Below are 16,724 nucleotides of genomic sequence, written 5' to 3'. Positions count from 1 at the left end.
TTTGTAAGAATGGGTGAATATCAATCAGCGTTCCTGGACATGGTGTGTGGGGTGCCACAAGGGTCAGTGCTGTGTCCGAACTGTATTTATCATGTACATCAAGACATCAGAATTACTCCATCTTATTTGCGGATGACCCAAATGCATTTAGGGAAGGTGAAAATTTACAGTAACTGTTGGATAGTATTACATAAGAATTCATCAAAATCAAAAACAGACAGAAATGAGCTGTCATTACATTTGACCAAGTCGAAAGTTATGGTATTTGGTAACAAAAAAATAATACTAAATCTACTTCGGGTTCAGATTAAGGGATTGCTTTCAAAAAGGTGCGCTAAATCAAATTTCTTGGGTGATAATACATGACAAAATCTGCTGACGTCACATAAAACACGTAGGATAAGTCACTCTGCACTCTTATAGTAAAGAGTTCACTACATCCACTCTTCATACCGCAAATAAAAAGAGTTTTCATAATAGTTCATGCGGTAGCTATTTTGAACACACGCAATCAAGTATTTGTAAAGTCTGGGAAAAAAATGAGTGGAAAACTTTATTTGGTATAGTCGATATGTACGTTGGTCATCAAAAATGGGGGGGGGGGGGGGCTGTTTTAGGGGGTGCTCGAGCTATTTGCTATTTTAAATTTAAATGGAATCACTGATACTAAATAGTTGCATTTTATCTTAGGACATGTATAATTTACAAGTGCACGTTTCTGTAATTTGCACAAGGTGGACGTCCGACTTGAACCCCTTCATTACGTCACGTGAAGACATAAATGGACGTTTTTCCTGACACCAGTTGACTTTGCGGAGCTCGCATGCTCCACAGCCACGAACACTCCGGGAATGTCGAGCTCCAGTCGGCGCAGTGACGTCATGTGTCCAGAGAATGTGGGCTGGGAACCGCATTTCTTTTCTTTTTTTCTTTTCCCCTCCTCCTCCTCCCTGCGAGGAGGGCATTACACAGGAAGAGGGAAGGAGTCAGGGGGTGGAAAAAAAAAAAAAAAAGACGGGACGCCCTCCTTCTCTTCCTCCTGTGTGGGCGAATAACGGTGCATGAGAAGTTATTGCAGCCAGACAATAGCGCCAGTCCGTATTACACACACGCACACGCGCGCACACGTGCACGCACACACAGGATCCAAGCTGGGGTGTTCCACCATGGAGGATTTGGGTAAGTAGTGAGTGTGTGTTGCTCTTTTAAAGCTGCATCAGTCCTGCAGGAAATCATCTCTCTGCTGATTCTGGTTGCCTGTTTTTGTTGTTGTTGTTTGTTTGTTTGTTTGTTTGTTTGTTTTCTTCCACACCTTCCATGTAAGACAGCAATGTTGTGTATATACCTTCAGAAAGTTGAGAGTCCAATGATGGCTTGTGCTCACTCTCATCCAGGCAGTCTTCTTTGTCTTGCGGAGAACCGGGAACGCGCAACGCTCTGACTGCAGCGAATTCCCGGTTAATGACATTACGATGGATTTGTTCATTCATATCAGCAAGTTTGGCCACAGAACGAGAAAGCTCTAAACTGATCAAATCTTCTTTTCGAAAAGCCACAAGACACTTCCTCTTGTTCCCGAAAAAGCATAATGAGAAGGACGGTGCCCTCGAATAGCCCAAGGCCATGCTCCTACTTCCCCTGACAAAAAAACCCCCACGAAGCTCTATGAGAAGAAGATTAGGCCTTTTTATTATTGTTTTTGCATTATTCTTCCCTGTGCGTCCGCTTTTCGATGCAGCCAAGCAAAACTGAGCACATCTGGATTAGATTGGCCACTCCGACTGGCTCATAGTGGCCATGTTTGGTCCACTTTATGCTCTTTCCCCCCAAATATGTACCGTAGTAAGTTAATGTGTCGAGAGAGGAAGCTTGTCGGAGCGGCCAAGATAAACAATTTGGACGGGCGCGCTCTAAATATGGGCATAATTCCCTTTGGGAGAATTTCACCTCCTTATATGAGCAGACTGAATGTGTGGAGAAAGTGGTGGGGGAGTTGTAGATTATGCGCATGATCCTCGACACACACTCGTATACCAGGATTGTGAATCATCCCGGACAGATGGAGGAAGACCGTTTGGATTGATTTATTTGTATTTTTTTTACATTTAAAATTAGGGATGGACCGATTACCGGCCGGGCCTGATTATCGGCCGGGCCGGTTATCGGCGCTGATATTCAGCATTTTCGCGCATATCGGCATCCGCCTTTTTAAAAAATGAGATCAATTTAAAACTGGTAAAGCGGGCAGAATTATTATTATTATTTTTCTTCAATCTGACTTGACAGCCAGTGTGTGGCCGCTTTAGAGCGCCTCGTTGTCACGGCGTGCAAAAACCCCCGCGACCACCAGGTTTGATATACTGTATTCCAACCACCAGAGGTTTTAAGTGGATCTATTTTTGCAGCTCAAGCGTGTAGTTATGCGTACACATAAGAAAGATGATAGACAAAGAAGCATCTTTTTTTTTCCAGGTCCTAGAAGTGGTATTTGATTGACAGTTGAGTGGGGCGTGGTTTCAGCGCATTCAGCGGACACGCCCAGAGCATTCGAGAAGCAAGAAATCATTTTATATACTTGCAAAAAAAAAAAATTTTTATCATTAAAATTTGCCAGGGTCGCTAACAACACTCTTCTATGTGGTTTGCCAAATTTAGAAGCACATTTATTTTCATTTTACTCGGACATTCAAATGTTTATTATCGAGGTTGCAATGGTCTGCCTCATGATGCGAGCGGTTTCGAATATTTTGACCCAAAAGACGAGATTCAAGATTTTCAGCTAAATTAGAATTGTAATTCCTCCCCGGGGTCCAAAATTTATTGACGACCGTTATGACTGTAAAAATCATATAACTGTATCATCACTTCATCAAAATATTACTCATAGACAGTTGCCCCTGCATTTCATTGTTGTTATACATGTTTCAACAACCAATTCAATTTGAAATTAGAAGTCATGGAACGTAGTGAAAACCAATCATATACAACTATTGAGCAATTTCTATTCAGACGCGACTACTGATGTTCCTCCCTATAAAGTGGAGAGCGACATTTTTTTATGGTGACTTTAAACGTTAAAGAACAGTAATTCAAACCAGTGAGCTTGTAATGAATCATTAGTACACAGGCAAGTGGATGATGTCATGCAGCTGCGAAGCTCACAGTGGAGTGGAGGGTGGGGGGGGGGGTGTAGCATGGAATAAGAAATTGACTGCCAAATGCTCTTCGTCCTCCGCATCATTTCCATGCTAGCGTGTCTGGACTGTTAAAAATATTTTCGAGGCCTTAAAAGTGCTGCACAGTGTTTGTTACGAGGTTGTGAAGCTGTCTCGTTTCTCCTCAGGAGTGCCTGAGCCACTTAACTACCCTCTCAGTCCTCGTATTGTTGTCTTTGGTACGTAACTGTCTGTGCATGTGCTTCTTCTTCTACTTCCTGTCTGGAACATGCTGCATGTGTTTCAAATGTTCTATTTATCTGTCCATATAATTGAGCTTATCACCATGACGTGGCTTTACAAAAGTTGTGAAACGGTCTATACAGATTCAATAGAGTCCGTCTCTTCCGCGCAGACGCCCTCCTCGCTGATTTGGAGAACACCGGCTCCCCTCTCGCCCGTTGCCCGGTCCTCCTAACATCAGATCCGCCAATACACGCCGATCCGGCCGAGCAGGACCCTGCCGAGGCCCGGCCGCCGCCACCCGCCTACACCCCGCAGCAGGTACTGAAGCCCACTGAAGTGATGTAACATTACAGCATAACTGAATGTAACATGACCTAGCGTAACATAAGGTAGCATAACGTAATGTGAAGAGGCACAGAGCTGATCCCTGATGCACTCCCACCTCGACCTCAAACTCTTCTGTCACACCTACAGCACGCCCCACCACTGTTCCGCCGTCAAATGATGATTTATTATTATTATTATTTACACTGCTCCGCTCTGGGAATATCTTGTTGTCGCAGACAGTTTCCGCCGCCATGAAGACCTCCCAAAATTCCAACCCAGACAAACTGTACAGGTAATCAAACTTTGTTTCCCCTCTCCAACTGTCATGTGTGTGTTCATCATTGTGCACTCCACTCATGCGCTCCCTTCTCGTGTTATCCGTCTTACAGCACAGTGTGTAAATCCCGCTCTCCCCGCTCAGCTGATCCTCCTCCTCCCCCTCCTCCTCCAGCCTTCTCCTCCTCATCACTACTCGGAGGAGGTCTGAGTGAACTGGACCATCTGCTGCAGGAGCTGAACGCCACGCAGTTCAACATCACAGGTCACTTTGTTTGTTTTAGTTTCTGTTTGTGTGCTGCTATGAAAAGCTGTTTGAGCATTTATTCAATTATATCCCTGATATGCATCTTACTAGTATGCTCTTTGTCACTCACTAGTAAGATAATTCATTACACTAGTAGAAAGACCGTGTCTTACCGGCAAAGTGTTTTTTTTTTGCGCTACTGTATGATATTTCTGCACAAGTGCATTTATGATACATGCCTACTACTTGGGCCTCACAGTGTTACGAGTGCAGCACAGTCGTTTACTGTTTACTGTTTTTTAGTTTGTTCATAATCACGTGTTGTGCGTCTTTCAGATGAGATCCTGGCCCAGTTTCCCACTTCTAAAGATGACAAAATAAAAGATAAGGACTACACCGTTTCCAAGTAACAACAAATTCCTCCAATTTTTTTCCCCACCTGAATGAATGTACTGTAGACAATCCTGCCCGAGGAGTTGCCAAGGCTACAGAAGTTACTGTTTTCCGTTTGTGTACTTTGTCTCAGCTCCGCAAAACCTTCAGCGACATCCGCCACGCTGGAGTTGGACAAACTCATGGCGTCTCTCTCCGACTTCCGTGTTCAAAGCACAGTAAGTAGTGACACGAAAAATAAAGGTGAAACTCTGCGATATCGAAAGATCATATAATTTTGCCAGTATAGTTGTTTCCCCTCCACACACTTTCAACACACACACTTTCATTTAAACTCACTAAAACACCATTTTAAAGCATTTCTTCCAAACCTTACACTCTAATTTCGTCCAACTTAAGTCTTCTAGCTTAATGCTAACATATCATGCGAAACGCCATTGACGGGCTAACAGAAATGAGCATATACGTTACAGGGATTATAAACCTTCAAACAACTGCTGCTTGAACACACATGGAGCAGCATCGCATCCGACAAGAGAATTCAACTTTAGAACTCGACATATTAGTTCAATGGAAAAACAGATGTACTTTGTTCGCTCCAGCCGGCTGTGGCTGTCAGTCCGGTGATTACGACAACAACAGCAACAACGGCAGCAATAACACCGCAGCAGCAGCAGCCGGTCTCTCCACGAGCTTCATCGGGCGGCTCGTTGGACAGCATGCTGGGGCTCCTCCAATCGGACTTGAGCCGACAAGGGGTTCAAACATCCTCCAAAGGAAACTGTTCAGCCTGTCAGAAACCGGTCGTGGGACAGGTGAGTTGACGGTCGGGTCCAAGAGCCTCGTCCAAGTTGATTTCTACAACGCTCTATCACAAAAGGGTCTGAAAGGGGGAAGAGAAGCGGCAGTAAAACAGACCAAAATCCAGACGTTAGGGGGACTGGAAACTAGTTGCAACACAACACATTCATTTTGTGACTGTTCCCATCGTGCAGGTGGTGACGGCCCTGGGCAAGGTGTGGCACCCCGAGCACTTTGTGTGCACAGAATGCGAAACAGAGTTGGGCAGCCGCAACTTCTTCGAGAAGGACGGGCGGCCGTACTGCGAGTCCGACTACTTCGCGCTCTTTTCCCCTCACTGCGCGCACTGCAACAAGCCCATACTAAATGTAAGAGGCCGCTTTGTCGTATTCTGCATAACCTTTCCAGTTATGAGCGGCCTTTATAGACCTTGTTACCATGGCGCCGCACATACTTCCAGGCGGCGACAGCCCCCAACCACCCTAACTCGAACCGTTAATCAAAAAAGATCTTTGTTTATCCATCGTCCCGCTTCGCGGTAGTCACTCGCTTTCTGGTGCCAGATGTGTACAAACATGATGAAAAGGTCTACAGATATGTTTTATCTCTCATTCAGAAAATGGTGACGGCCTTGGACAAGAACTGGCACCCCGAGTGTTTCTGCTGCGTCAAGTGCGGCCGCACGTTTGGCGAGGAAGGTAAAACAGCAGAGGTGGCACAAAGTCAATTTGTGTAAAAAAAAACAACAACAACAACAAACAAACAAACAACGGAATAAAAGTATTGTATTTTGAAGTAAAAAAAAAAACAAAGTACAGATTATGATATGTACTACCGGTAAGTACGAAAATAGAAATGAATTATTTTCCTGTGAATGCTATACAATATCTGATTTGATAGCTAGCTCGTGTTGGCTTTTGTTCTGACAAGCAAAATACAAGAACAAGGAGAAAAACAAAAAGAAAGTAATGAAATGATTGATATTTCATTTTCCATACCGCTTATCCTGATTAGGGTCGCGGGCGTGTTGGAGCCTATCCCAATATTGAAATATGATTGGAAATGAGCTTCAATCAAACATTTGCTTGATTGACTTGATTGGAAATAATTACTCTTGATTAGATTTCACTTGTTTGCAGTGTGCCACACCTGAATCAAACATCACACCGGCATCACGTAGAGCACGATGCGATGTCGTTTTCATCGCTTTCCCCCGCATCCAACCGTGGCAACGTTCTTGTTCTCAGGCTTCCACGACCGCGAGGGCCAGCAGTACTGCCAGCAGTGCTTCCTGACTTTGTTCGCCTCTCGCTGTCAGGGCTGCAGCCAGCCCATCCTGGAAAACTACATCTCAGCCCTCAACTCTCTGTGGCACCCACAGTGTTTCGTATGCAGGGTGAGTGTGCCATGCGCGGTGGGTACTCACAAAACGTGAGGGATTTCGGGTGAAATTTCCGGATGGACCTCAAATGAGGTATCCTAGAGGCATCCTTAAAGTCATTTAGGAGCTATAAATGCCTGTCCCTGTTTTTCAAGAGATTGCGTCTCACAAAGCGAAACTTCTTCTCGGTCACGCAGGAGTGTTACAGCCCCTTCGTCAACGGCAGCTTCTTCGAGCACGAGGGCAAGCCGCTGTGCGAGGCCCACTACCATCAGTCGCGGGGCAGCGTGTGCCAGGCGTGCCAGCAGCCCATCCTGGGTCGCTGCGTCACCGCCATGGGGGCCAAGTTCCACCCCCACCACCTGGTGTGCCACTTCTGCCTGAAGCCGTTGAGCAAAGGCTGCTTCAAGGAGCAGGAGAACAAGCCCTACTGCCACCCGTGCTTCATCAAGCTCTTCGGCTGAGGATACGGACGACCTCCTCCTCCTCCCTTGTTGTTTTATTTGTATTTTTTTATTTCATACTACGGCAATGAGGGTGGAGCTGGTCTCTTTCTTGTTTTTTTTTTTAAAAGGGTACAGTGAACCCCTGCTAATCACATGGGATCGGGAACGAGCCTCGATTGAATGACATCCCCCAAAAGGGTTGATAATTTCCCATGAATGCCATAAAATGGTGGCAAAACACGAAGCTCCGCAATTCACTTCAACATTGTTCCATGGCACCAAGATGCCATCAAAGCACTACATGAAGGTCCTCATCTTGCTTCAACATCGTTCTTTGGCAACAAGAGGGCGCCAATGCACTACATGAAGTGCCTCAATTCACTTCAACCTAGTTCCTTGTCACCAAGATGCCACAAGATGGCAGCCGTGCACTACATAAAGATCCTCAACTCGCTTCAACGTCATTTCTTGGCATCAAGAGGCCAAAAGGTGACGCCAGAGCAATACTTTTATATTTGACAGTGCTTTGGCCCAACCACAAAAAAGTCTGTAAATATGCAAGGGAACACTGTACTGAATTAAAAAGAACTCGGAATAGTTTTCTATTTGCAAAAAAAAAGGGGACATACAACTGAAAGAAGTACTTAGTATTAATAAGACCAGGGGTGGGCAACATATGGCTCGGGGCGCTCCGTTCTTTAATTCGCCCCACCAAGCATTTCCATGAACAAGAGTCCTATAATCATTTTTGGATTCATTTAGTTATTTTTCCCCCTGATTTTGGTTAATTAAGATATATTTATTTCTTTTTTTTTTATTCCTTAATATCATGAAATGATTATCGAATTAATTTATGGGTAATTATTTTACAAAATATGCAAACATACAGTAGTATGTACATTTATTTTGAATCTATTTTACACATAAATATTATGAATTTACAAACAATTTAAAAATAGCAATGAATTCATGTTTTTTTTTTTGGGGGGGGGGGAATAAGCTATTTTACATATAGCATTGTACATTTTTATTCCCCCCCACCTCATCTACAAATGATCTGACCCATCTGTCCATTTTAAAAATCATATGTGGCCCTTGAGCACAATAATTTGCCCACCCCTGATTTTAATCGGCTTAAAATAAAAGAATTTAAAAATGTTTTTTACATGCTTGGCTGTTTTACGTAACGTGCTGATTCCAATGGCTTTTTCTACCAAAGATAGACAACAATAAATATATTGGAGGATTGTTTTAGGCTGCAGACCAAATAAATGCCTGCACGTATTTTTATGTTTTATATTGTCCGCTACCGCTACATATATGTTGAATAGGACCAATTAAGCTGTCACACGCTAAATATCGGTTTACATTATTGTTTCACAAATACTGTATGCACTTTGCCAAAAACTCTTCCAAAGAATAATAAATAAAAAAAACACACATTTTCACAATGTTTCATTTCTGCTTTTCATTTTTGCACTGCTTTATTTGAAGTATGACGTGATAACACTGTGCAAAATGTTAGGTACATTTGCACCATACAATGTGATACAGGATATCTAAACATTATTTTGCCTTTACAAAGATGATGATGCTCTCTTTTGATTGCCAATGTCAGAGAAGTGTTACTTTACAATATGTTAAGTGTTGCATTTGTACTACGCAAGGAATTCGTCATGTAGAAAGGTGTATATCTCATATTTTGGTTCCATGAGAAGGACAAAAATCTCAATATGATACAGTTAAGTTTACCCCACTGGGAACTGGAGTCACAGTAATGAATAACTGTAAGAATGCATGTAACGCTAACTTTAACCACCAGATGTCACCAGTCCCCTATTGAAATTGTAGGGGACAAGAAAAAAAAAAAAAAAAAAAACATGCTCCGCATGTACGTGATGACGTATGCACGTTCCCTCACGCCCAGGTGAGTTCAATTAAACAGTAATAAGATAAAACGAGTCCCCAACAGCGGGTCAGCGTGGACAACATTGACCGTGGGCCGTCAGCTTTAAGGAGACCTTGAAAATATAATAATAATACACCATGAGTGATTCAGAGCATACGGAAGTAAGTGAAGACTATTTAAGGTAATTTTCTAATCAGAGTTAGCTAACGAGGATGTTGTCTCACGTTGGTTTAAGTTGATAATTCATGTTGGCAATTGTTTATTGGAGTAGAGTGACTTGTATTTGGTCGCTGGGCTTTCAGTGGGGACTTATTATACCTCTTAATACTACCACTATCACGTTAGCAATACTATAAAACTATAGCTGCACGCCACTGTGTCACCAAAGTCATCTGCAGCTGTTTTAAAATCAATATTTGTCTAATAACAGGTCAACCTTAGTTGTTAGTTTGGAAGTGTTACGTATAAATGTGTTCAGAATGCTACAGACAGGTTTTGCTAGGTGAAGTTGACTGTAACGAGAGTTTCACAATTCAACCAATCACAAGATGGAGAAATGCTGACGTCATGGCCGTCCCTGGTTGCTTGTATCGCAAATCATCTTTCCCCGTTGAAATTAATGGAAGTGCAATTAATTTGTTCCAGGAAAAAAGCCCCAAATTGGACTTATTATTGTCCAACACAATTTGATCTCCACAGAACCTGTAAACAAGGAAAATGTGAGCACAAAACACAAGTGCACCTAATGTATTGTCTGTTGTTCTTTGTGGGATCTAATGATAGATTTTGATCAAGTGATCAGTAATTGTTTGTCTGCCATGTTGGCGGTTGGATTCTCTTGACAAAAACTCAATAAACACTGGAACAAAATGATGTCGAGCAGCCAACTGTGTTAAACCCCATTGTTTCATCCAGGTGGCTGAAGAAGTCGAGGAGTCCCAGCAGCTTCAGTGGCCTGAAAATGGAGACGAGTGGAGTGAAGGGGAGGCCGACACCAGCATGGACTGTGGGCTCCTGCAGGCCATGGCGGAGGAGGACGAGGAAATCGACGTCCACAATGAGGAGACTTTCGGCATGGGTGTGTTGAAGTGTTTTTTTTTTTTTTGCAAAACAATAATAATAAGAAAAACATTAGGCAGCATGGTAGACTAGTGGTTAACTATCTACAATGACTTGGCCTGGTTTAAGAATCAAATGTGGACCTTGAGTGCAAAGGTCTGCCTAGAACAATAACATAATTCTAATAATCCATGTTGATTGATTTAAAGTGGAGGTGATGCACATAACCTCTTATGGTAAAAATACATTTAGTATACTTATTGCTGACTGTTTTCATAGAAACATTTGTAAAAGCACATTGACAAAGTACCAAATTCTACTGATTGTGAATGCTGTGTTTGCTCATGTCAGATGTCGATTCACAAATGACCCCAAACTGGCCCGGCGGCGACCTCCTCGAATTTGGCGAGCCGCCGCCTCGGCCCCCCACGCCGCCGCCAGACCGCAAACATCCATCGCCTCAGAACTCACCTTCTCCTCCCAGGCGGGCTGCCCAGTACGTGCAGCGAAGCAGAGGGAGAGGGCAGAGGAGAGGGACGGGCAGGGGTCACATCTTCGAAGACCCCGCCGTGATGAGGATAGTGGAGGGTCGGCCAAGCCTAAAGGTGATTTGTTTATATTTTGGACATTTTGGCAACTCATCCCTTTATTTTATTTCTAAACTTCAGAGTCTGGATAGCGCAATAGTGGACTGTGGGAAGGTCCTGTTTCACCGTACTTTTGAGGATGTAAGTACTTTTTTTATTTTTATTTTATTTTTTCTCTTCTTCTGGTTATTTTCTGTTACATATATTTTTGGGGGGGATTCTTTCATTTTGTTCCTGCAGTGGGTGGAACCATCGTACCGAAAGACCAGAAGAGTCTCTGGATCAATACTTCAGGTGCAGACGACAGAAGTCTCAGCGTCTCAAGATTTACGGCCTTATCCTATCCGGTTCTGTGTCTTAGGACAGCGCTATAGTGTGTGTGATTGAAGGCCACAGGGGCCGAGGCCATCAGCTGACCTCCAACTTCCTGGATCCTGCCGTCTCCTTCAGGGGCAGGAGAGGGGGGGAACCGAGGGGGCCCTACTCAAGGCGGCAGTTTGTCCCGAGAGGCCCCTCGCAGGTGGAGAATTCCTTTTTGTCAATGCACCTAAAATCAATGGCTTGACACTTTTGGGAACTAGAGTTGACCACTTTTGTTTTTTTTTCTAATTACAGTATCATTTATGATGGGAGTTGGTTTCCTCAAAAAAGAAAAAATATCTAAAGTAATGTGGGTTAGAAGTGACCAGTCTTTCAGCCACCCTCACCCCCCCCGCTTTGGCTTGTGATCAGAAATTTGGGATACAAGCACTGTATGGCCGCAATGAACTCAATTCAGATCACTTCACAACAAGCAGCGGTTTTCATCCAAAAAGAGGCTTCAAGTGATTTAATGCCACTCCCATTTGAGGTTTACAGTCAAACTCAACATAAAACAAACCTTGTATTTAACAACCGCATACATCTGCTATCTTAATGCTAACACGTAATGGGAAACACCATAGACGGGATAATCAATAGCATCTATGTGGCTCTCTAATAGGAAACGGATATTTGAACACAAATGGTGCAATAACACAGAAACAATATAACACAGGCATATATTCTTTATCCTCTGTGGAATAATGGTCACTGCCAGTTACAGAGTCACTTGCTATAGTTGACTCAAATTTGTCTGCATGACTGGATTATACCACCACCCAGTGGCCAAATTCTGCACTCCAGAGAGAGCCCCCATTGAATGAATCATAATGCACAGTTTAATTCTTTATATTGTTTATTCCTATTTATATAAAGTTCAATATTACAGACTGCTATTTTCCTTAGTTTTTTGGGGCGGGTGGAAGGGATTAGTGACTGTTACCGTTCATTTCAATAGGGAAAGATGATTTGAGATAGTGGTTTGAATTACAAGTGAGGTCACTGAATGCATACTAAAATCACCTGTTTAATCATAAATGTACTTTGTGTGAAATCTGGGCCTGTTTGGGTGAATCCAAAACTAATATTTGTAGTTAATAACTGGTGGAAGAAAGCGAAATCTTTATTAGTCACTATACATCATGGATAGATGAACAAAGATGCATTATTTGTTGTAAATTTTTGGAGCCGATTAAGTGAAATTTGACAGTTTAATGATCATTTACAGTTTTGAACGAGCTTGTCAGCTTCTTGTTTCTGTTTAGGTGCCCATGATGCCAGGTCCTCCTTTCTGTCGTCAGCCGCTAACCCAGAGGCAGCACTACAATCAGGTGTCCACTCAGATTCCGTTTGGAAATGTTATTTTATTTATTTATTTTTTTTTTTTTTGGGCCCCATTTCACAAACTCTATTTTATTTTGCCGATCAGACGGGGGGATTCGGGTATCCTACAAACCGGCCGTGCCCATCCACCCCCCAACCGCTCACCCCCAAACTGATGCAGCTTCGATTTGGCCCCAACTCGCCGAGGCCGTCCCCCTTTTACAGCCCCTCATCTAATCCGGTACAACAATTCAGGTTTGTGCACTTAAATTAGGTTGGGAACAACTGTACTTGAATAATAATTCATTTAAAATATATTTCTGATAAGTGTTGACTAAAAATGTTGCAAAAGTACTTCAAAAACAAACTGTTCATAAAGATGAAATTCGAATGTATTGAACTTTAAAGTCAAATAGCACTGAACTGTACTTGGAGTGATTCTTTCACAAACCACTTCGAGAATCACTGCATTTATCTATTAAATCTCTCATGAGTTTGTTTTTAAGATTCAGTTAAGCAAATGGCTGTATAATTTGCAGATACCCAGGTCCAGTCACTCAGCTCCACCCGCAGCATAAGCGCTTACTTAACCAAAAACAGTGTCTATTCCACAGGTGGGTAGTCATCTTTGTTTAAAGCTGGCATAGGATTGTGGCCGTTCGTTTATTGCATGTAATTACACACCTTTGTAGGAAACTGGATGATTGGGATCCTTACTGTAATCTGATGACAGCCAAGGAGAAGGAATGGATCATCCGGCTCCAGATGATCCAGCTACAAAGCGAGAATCCGTACCTTGAGGATTACTACTATCAGGTATAGGAAGTGAGACACTGCTTTTACAGTCATTTTTATTCATATTTGTATGTGCTGAATGGTGTTTTAGGAGTACTACAGGCGAGTGGAAGCAAAGATGGCAGAGGAGGAGCTGGGCATCAGGAGCAAGAGGGAGCCCCTCAAGCTCACGACGCCTTACATCACAAAAACGGACGCATACACACCAGGTTGTCGTCTTGATCGTTTGATGACCACAATGCTGCAATTTATAGTGCCTCGGATTAACCCCAAAATTAAGTTCAGATGTTCTAGTAGGCTTTCCTCCCCCCCTGTCTCGCAGTGGTGCACATTGAAGGCTCCCTGGGTCAAGTGGCGGTGTCCACTTGTTACTCTCCTCGGCGCGCCATCGGTGCCGTTCACGCGGTCCAAGCCCAGGGTCCACTCGAGGTGGCTTTTTTAAAAAAATAATTATTTAAATTTTTTTTGTCACCAATATCTTAAGATGATCAGTTGCCCTTGCCCCTCCCTTCCCTGACTGCCACTTAACTGCCACAACTGCAGGAGCAAAAAGACACAAGACGGCAGCGATTAGAGCTTCTGAGCGAGATTGAAAAGGTGCGACGGAGGACCTGCCTTTTATCGTTTTTTTTCTTATCCTCCTCCACTTTGAGCTCTCTTCTTCCCTGCAGCTGTTTATGGTTCTGTTGGAGGTGGAAGAGACGGATAGGACGAAAACCGCAGTCTTGTCCGAGCCTGAGGAGAGGAGGTTGACGGAGAAGACCCAGAGGAAAGTGGAGCACATTTACTCCAAAATGCAGAACCATGACGTCCTGTGAGTTACTGCTGTGACCATGTTGTAAAGACTGCATCTGGAAAGTAAATTGCAGCGCTTCACTTTTCCCCCCACGTTTTTCATTTTTTGCAGTATTTATTCCACAATGGAATAAATACTTTTCACTCTCACACGCTTGACTTTTTCTTCATTTTTGTAAACTTTGCTATAATTCGATTGTTTATTGATACTGTACTTCATTTTTTTCCCTCACAATTTAGAGATTCAGGAGGAGAGTTTCTTCCTTTCCTGGTGGTCTCAAAGGGCAAAAAGCTTCTTGCCCGCCTCTTGCCATTCTTGAAGCATGATTCCGCCATCAAGATCCTGAGGATTGTCACGGCCAACCTTCCAACGCTGATGAGCAGAGACACAGACGAGGTAGTCCGGGTTGACAGTATTTTCCTCATTTGTAAACATTTCAAAGTTGGTTGTTGACCTGTGTTTGTATTTAGAACCTTCCCGTGCTCTACCCTCCTCTTCGAAATGTGATTGGAGGCCTGACCTTCAGTCAGCTGATCGTGATCCTCAGAGTTCTGACCTCATCAGAGACTCTGTCGACGAATGAGTGTCTCTCACTGGCATGCCAGAACAAGGTCTATAATTATTTGTGTGAATGTTGACAGCTGAGAATTAGCATTGTGTGGATGCCTGTGCAGGCTTTTGAATTCATAAAACTTCAGAATCAGCCATTGCCATAATTTAGTGGATTGCAGTTCTTAATCAAATATTATTTCTCCCCCCCCCCCCCCCCCCCTTGTTTTCAGTTTGGGCTCTCGTTGCTTTATGCTCTGCTGTCCCATGGAGAAAAGTTGTTATCATCTGGTGTTCCTCTGGAGCCCAGCATCGGTGACTTTGAGACATGGTACCACTTTTCGGCTTGTCGCTTCCTGAAAGGAGATCAGTTCTGATGCCCCTTTTTTTGCATTTCAGGACGGACACAATATTTCAGGTAGCTGGGCAGCTTTCCCAGTGTTCGCTGGTGGAGCCGCTCCTCCTGCCCTCTAACCTGCTGACGCTCTTCTGCCGCTACCTGGACAAGCGCACCGTGCACCAGCTGAAAAGCAACATGGAGTAAGTTTTCTTCTGAAGAAATTTAATATTATCTCCTATCTTAATTTTATTTAACACTCTGTGTTGGGTCATTTCAGTTGCGATGAGATGTACTGAAACTTTCCAAAAGTGTTTTTTTTTTTTTTTTTTTTATTGCTACCATCAACAAAGAGGAATGGAGAGCCTATGTGGGGACCCAAGACATGTTTTTCATAATTTTCTGTCTGTTATCGCTACACACACAAAAAAAATAATCTGCCAGAATGAAATCCCAAATTTGTATTTAGGTCTGCGACAGGAGGCCTGGCGCTTCCGTCCTGATGCCGATGGAGTGTGGCCGTCTTGTAGTGAGCCGAGCTGGACCTTGCAGTATATTGTAAATGTAATCATATGTATCCATTTTGATTCTTATTCCTTTCCCCTGCTACCTCACATTTGTGCACACCCAGAAACTTGTTTCCCCAGCCCCTCTCCGTTTCGTCTCAAACAGGTTAGATTACGGTTATGCAGAAGTCACAAATACAAGTTTGCTTTCTGTCAGTCTTTGTATAGTCCTAGTCAAATTGTGTTGGATCAGAAATTTTTGGCCAAGTTGAGGATTGTGTAGTAATGATTGTACAGTCAAACCTATGTTGGTTTATGGTAATCACTAAGTTATGACATGGCCCTTGTACATTTTAGCCATGCAGTTTTTTTTGTTTTGTTTTTGTTTTCTTCTTTTGCTTGTGTAAAAAAGTGTGTTGTGTATACATTTGATGTGAACTTTTATTTATGATTCATTTGGAAATGGGACTTAAATCTCACCCTTGTTAGAGCACTTGCAATATAAATAAAAATAAAAAAAAAACATATTTAAAAATGATCAACAGTTTTGATGGAAGTATGTTTTTTTTAAAAATTAATTAATTTATTTTTTTTAAACCAAAAAGTCCAGACTTGCTCTGCTAGTTGCTTTATTTTACATTTAAGCAAAAAAAGTTTTTCTTTGCTGAGACGCCGCTGTGCGACATTCCTCGAAAGAGAGCGGGAAATTAGACAATTCTGGACTTTTACCACAAGCAAGGAATACTCGGACACAAAGTACTGTAGTTCACTAATGGGATGCAGGGAAGGTGTAACAACTGGTAAAATTATTTGGAATTATTTCCCCCCCCGCCCTGAAGTTTCTAGGATGGTTATAAATCTTTCGTGGCTGGAATCCATTTGTTTTTGATAACTAACGCTACAAAAAATGACAGCTGATTTTTAATATTGGGTATGTGATCAAATGGGTTTAAGACAGTTGGCAAAAACAACAATTGTAGCCATTTGGAGTCCCTTTTGATGCCGTGTGATTTTTGTAATTGAAGTGTTGACCGAGTTTGTGCAGAAGCCAAGTATGTGAGAGGTCTGGGCGGACCAGGAGGTGCGACGTTAACCTCTCTTTGACCTCATAAGAAGGCGATTTGGGCTTCGAGTGAGGAATCTAAGTTAAAGGTGAGATTTCCCACCCTCCTCTTTCCTCTCTTTCTTTAGTTACCTTTTCATTTTGCTTGCTTTTAAAATGTACAAGTGG

General features: G+C 42.9%; 2 protein-coding genes across 4 annotated transcripts; both read left to right on the top strand.

Moving 5' to 3' along the window:
• The first annotated feature begins 1,052 nt into the window (after nucleotides 1-1,052).
• On the top strand, nucleotides 1,053-7,826 carry LOC133418213 (transforming growth factor beta-1-induced transcript 1 protein-like). Of its 2 annotated transcripts, XM_061706674.1 has the most exons (12): nucleotides 1,053-1,179; nucleotides 3,344-3,394; nucleotides 3,571-3,719; nucleotides 3,965-4,020; nucleotides 4,118-4,269; nucleotides 4,588-4,657; nucleotides 4,778-4,862; nucleotides 5,247-5,459; nucleotides 5,640-5,813; nucleotides 6,062-6,143; nucleotides 6,693-6,841; nucleotides 7,024-7,826. In XM_061706674.1, exons 1-12 carry the CDS (start codon nucleotides 1,062-1,064, stop codon nucleotides 7,288-7,290), a joined length of 1,566 nt encoding a protein of 521 aa, XP_061562658.1. In that variant the 5' UTR covers nucleotides 1,053-1,061; the 3' UTR covers nucleotides 7,291-7,826. The 2 variants fall into 2 exon arrangements, with proteins under 2 accessions (XP_061562658.1, XP_061562659.1); XM_061706675.1 differs by lacking the exon at nucleotides 3,344-3,394.
• A 1,388-nt stretch (nucleotides 7,827-9,214) lies between these two features.
• Nucleotides 9,215-15,985, top strand: patl2 (PAT1 homolog 2). 2 transcript variants are annotated; one of them, XM_061706657.1, is made up of 19 exons: nucleotides 9,215-9,342; nucleotides 10,097-10,259; nucleotides 10,592-10,845; nucleotides 10,909-10,968; nucleotides 11,068-11,121; nucleotides 11,189-11,347; nucleotides 12,453-12,518; nucleotides 12,617-12,765; nucleotides 13,050-13,124; nucleotides 13,203-13,326; nucleotides 13,397-13,514; nucleotides 13,628-13,734; nucleotides 13,849-13,902; nucleotides 13,977-14,119; nucleotides 14,341-14,497; nucleotides 14,572-14,712; nucleotides 14,884-14,981; nucleotides 15,050-15,190; nucleotides 15,457-15,985. In XM_061706657.1, exons 1-19 carry the CDS (start codon nucleotides 9,319-9,321, stop codon nucleotides 15,488-15,490), a joined length of 2,121 nt encoding a protein of 706 aa, XP_061562641.1. In that variant the 5' UTR covers nucleotides 9,215-9,318; the 3' UTR covers nucleotides 15,491-15,985. The 2 variants fall into 2 exon arrangements, with proteins under 2 accessions (XP_061562641.1, XP_061562642.1); XM_061706658.1 differs by lacking the exon at nucleotides 11,189-11,347.
• Nucleotides 15,986-16,724: the final 739 nt, after the last annotated feature.

Source organism: Phycodurus eques, chromosome 19 (genome assembly GCF_024500275.1).
Source record: "Phycodurus eques isolate BA_2022a chromosome 19, UOR_Pequ_1.1, whole genome shotgun sequence".
Classification (NCBI taxonomy): domain Eukaryota; kingdom Metazoa; phylum Chordata; class Actinopteri; order Syngnathiformes; family Syngnathidae; genus Phycodurus; species Phycodurus eques.
Note: the sequence above shows the minus strand (reverse complement) of the source record. Positions and strands in the feature narration are given on the sequence as shown.

Coding starts and splice junctions, on each gene's coding strand:
- LOC133418213 (XM_061706674.1), top strand. CDS start 1,062: ATGAGAAGTTATTGCAGCCAGACAATAGCGCCAGTCCGTATTACACAC. Junction 6,144..6,692: donor CCGCACGTTTGGCGAGGAAG/GTAAAACAGCAG, acceptor TCTTGTTCTCAG/GCTTCCACGACCGCGAGGGC. Junction 6,842..7,023: donor CACAGTGTTTCGTATGCAGG/GTGAGTGTGCCA, acceptor TCGGTCACGCAG/GAGTGTTACAGCCCCTTCGT.
- patl2 (XM_061706657.1), top strand. CDS start 9,319: ATGAGTGATTCAGAGCATACGGAA. Junction 10,969..11,067: donor TTCACCGTACTTTTGAGGAT/GTAAGTACTTTT, acceptor TTGTTCCTGCAG/TGGGTGGAACCATCGTACCG. Junction 12,519..12,616: donor AGAGGCAGCACTACAATCAG/GTGTCCACTCAG, acceptor TTTGCCGATCAG/ACGGGGGGATTCGGGTATCC.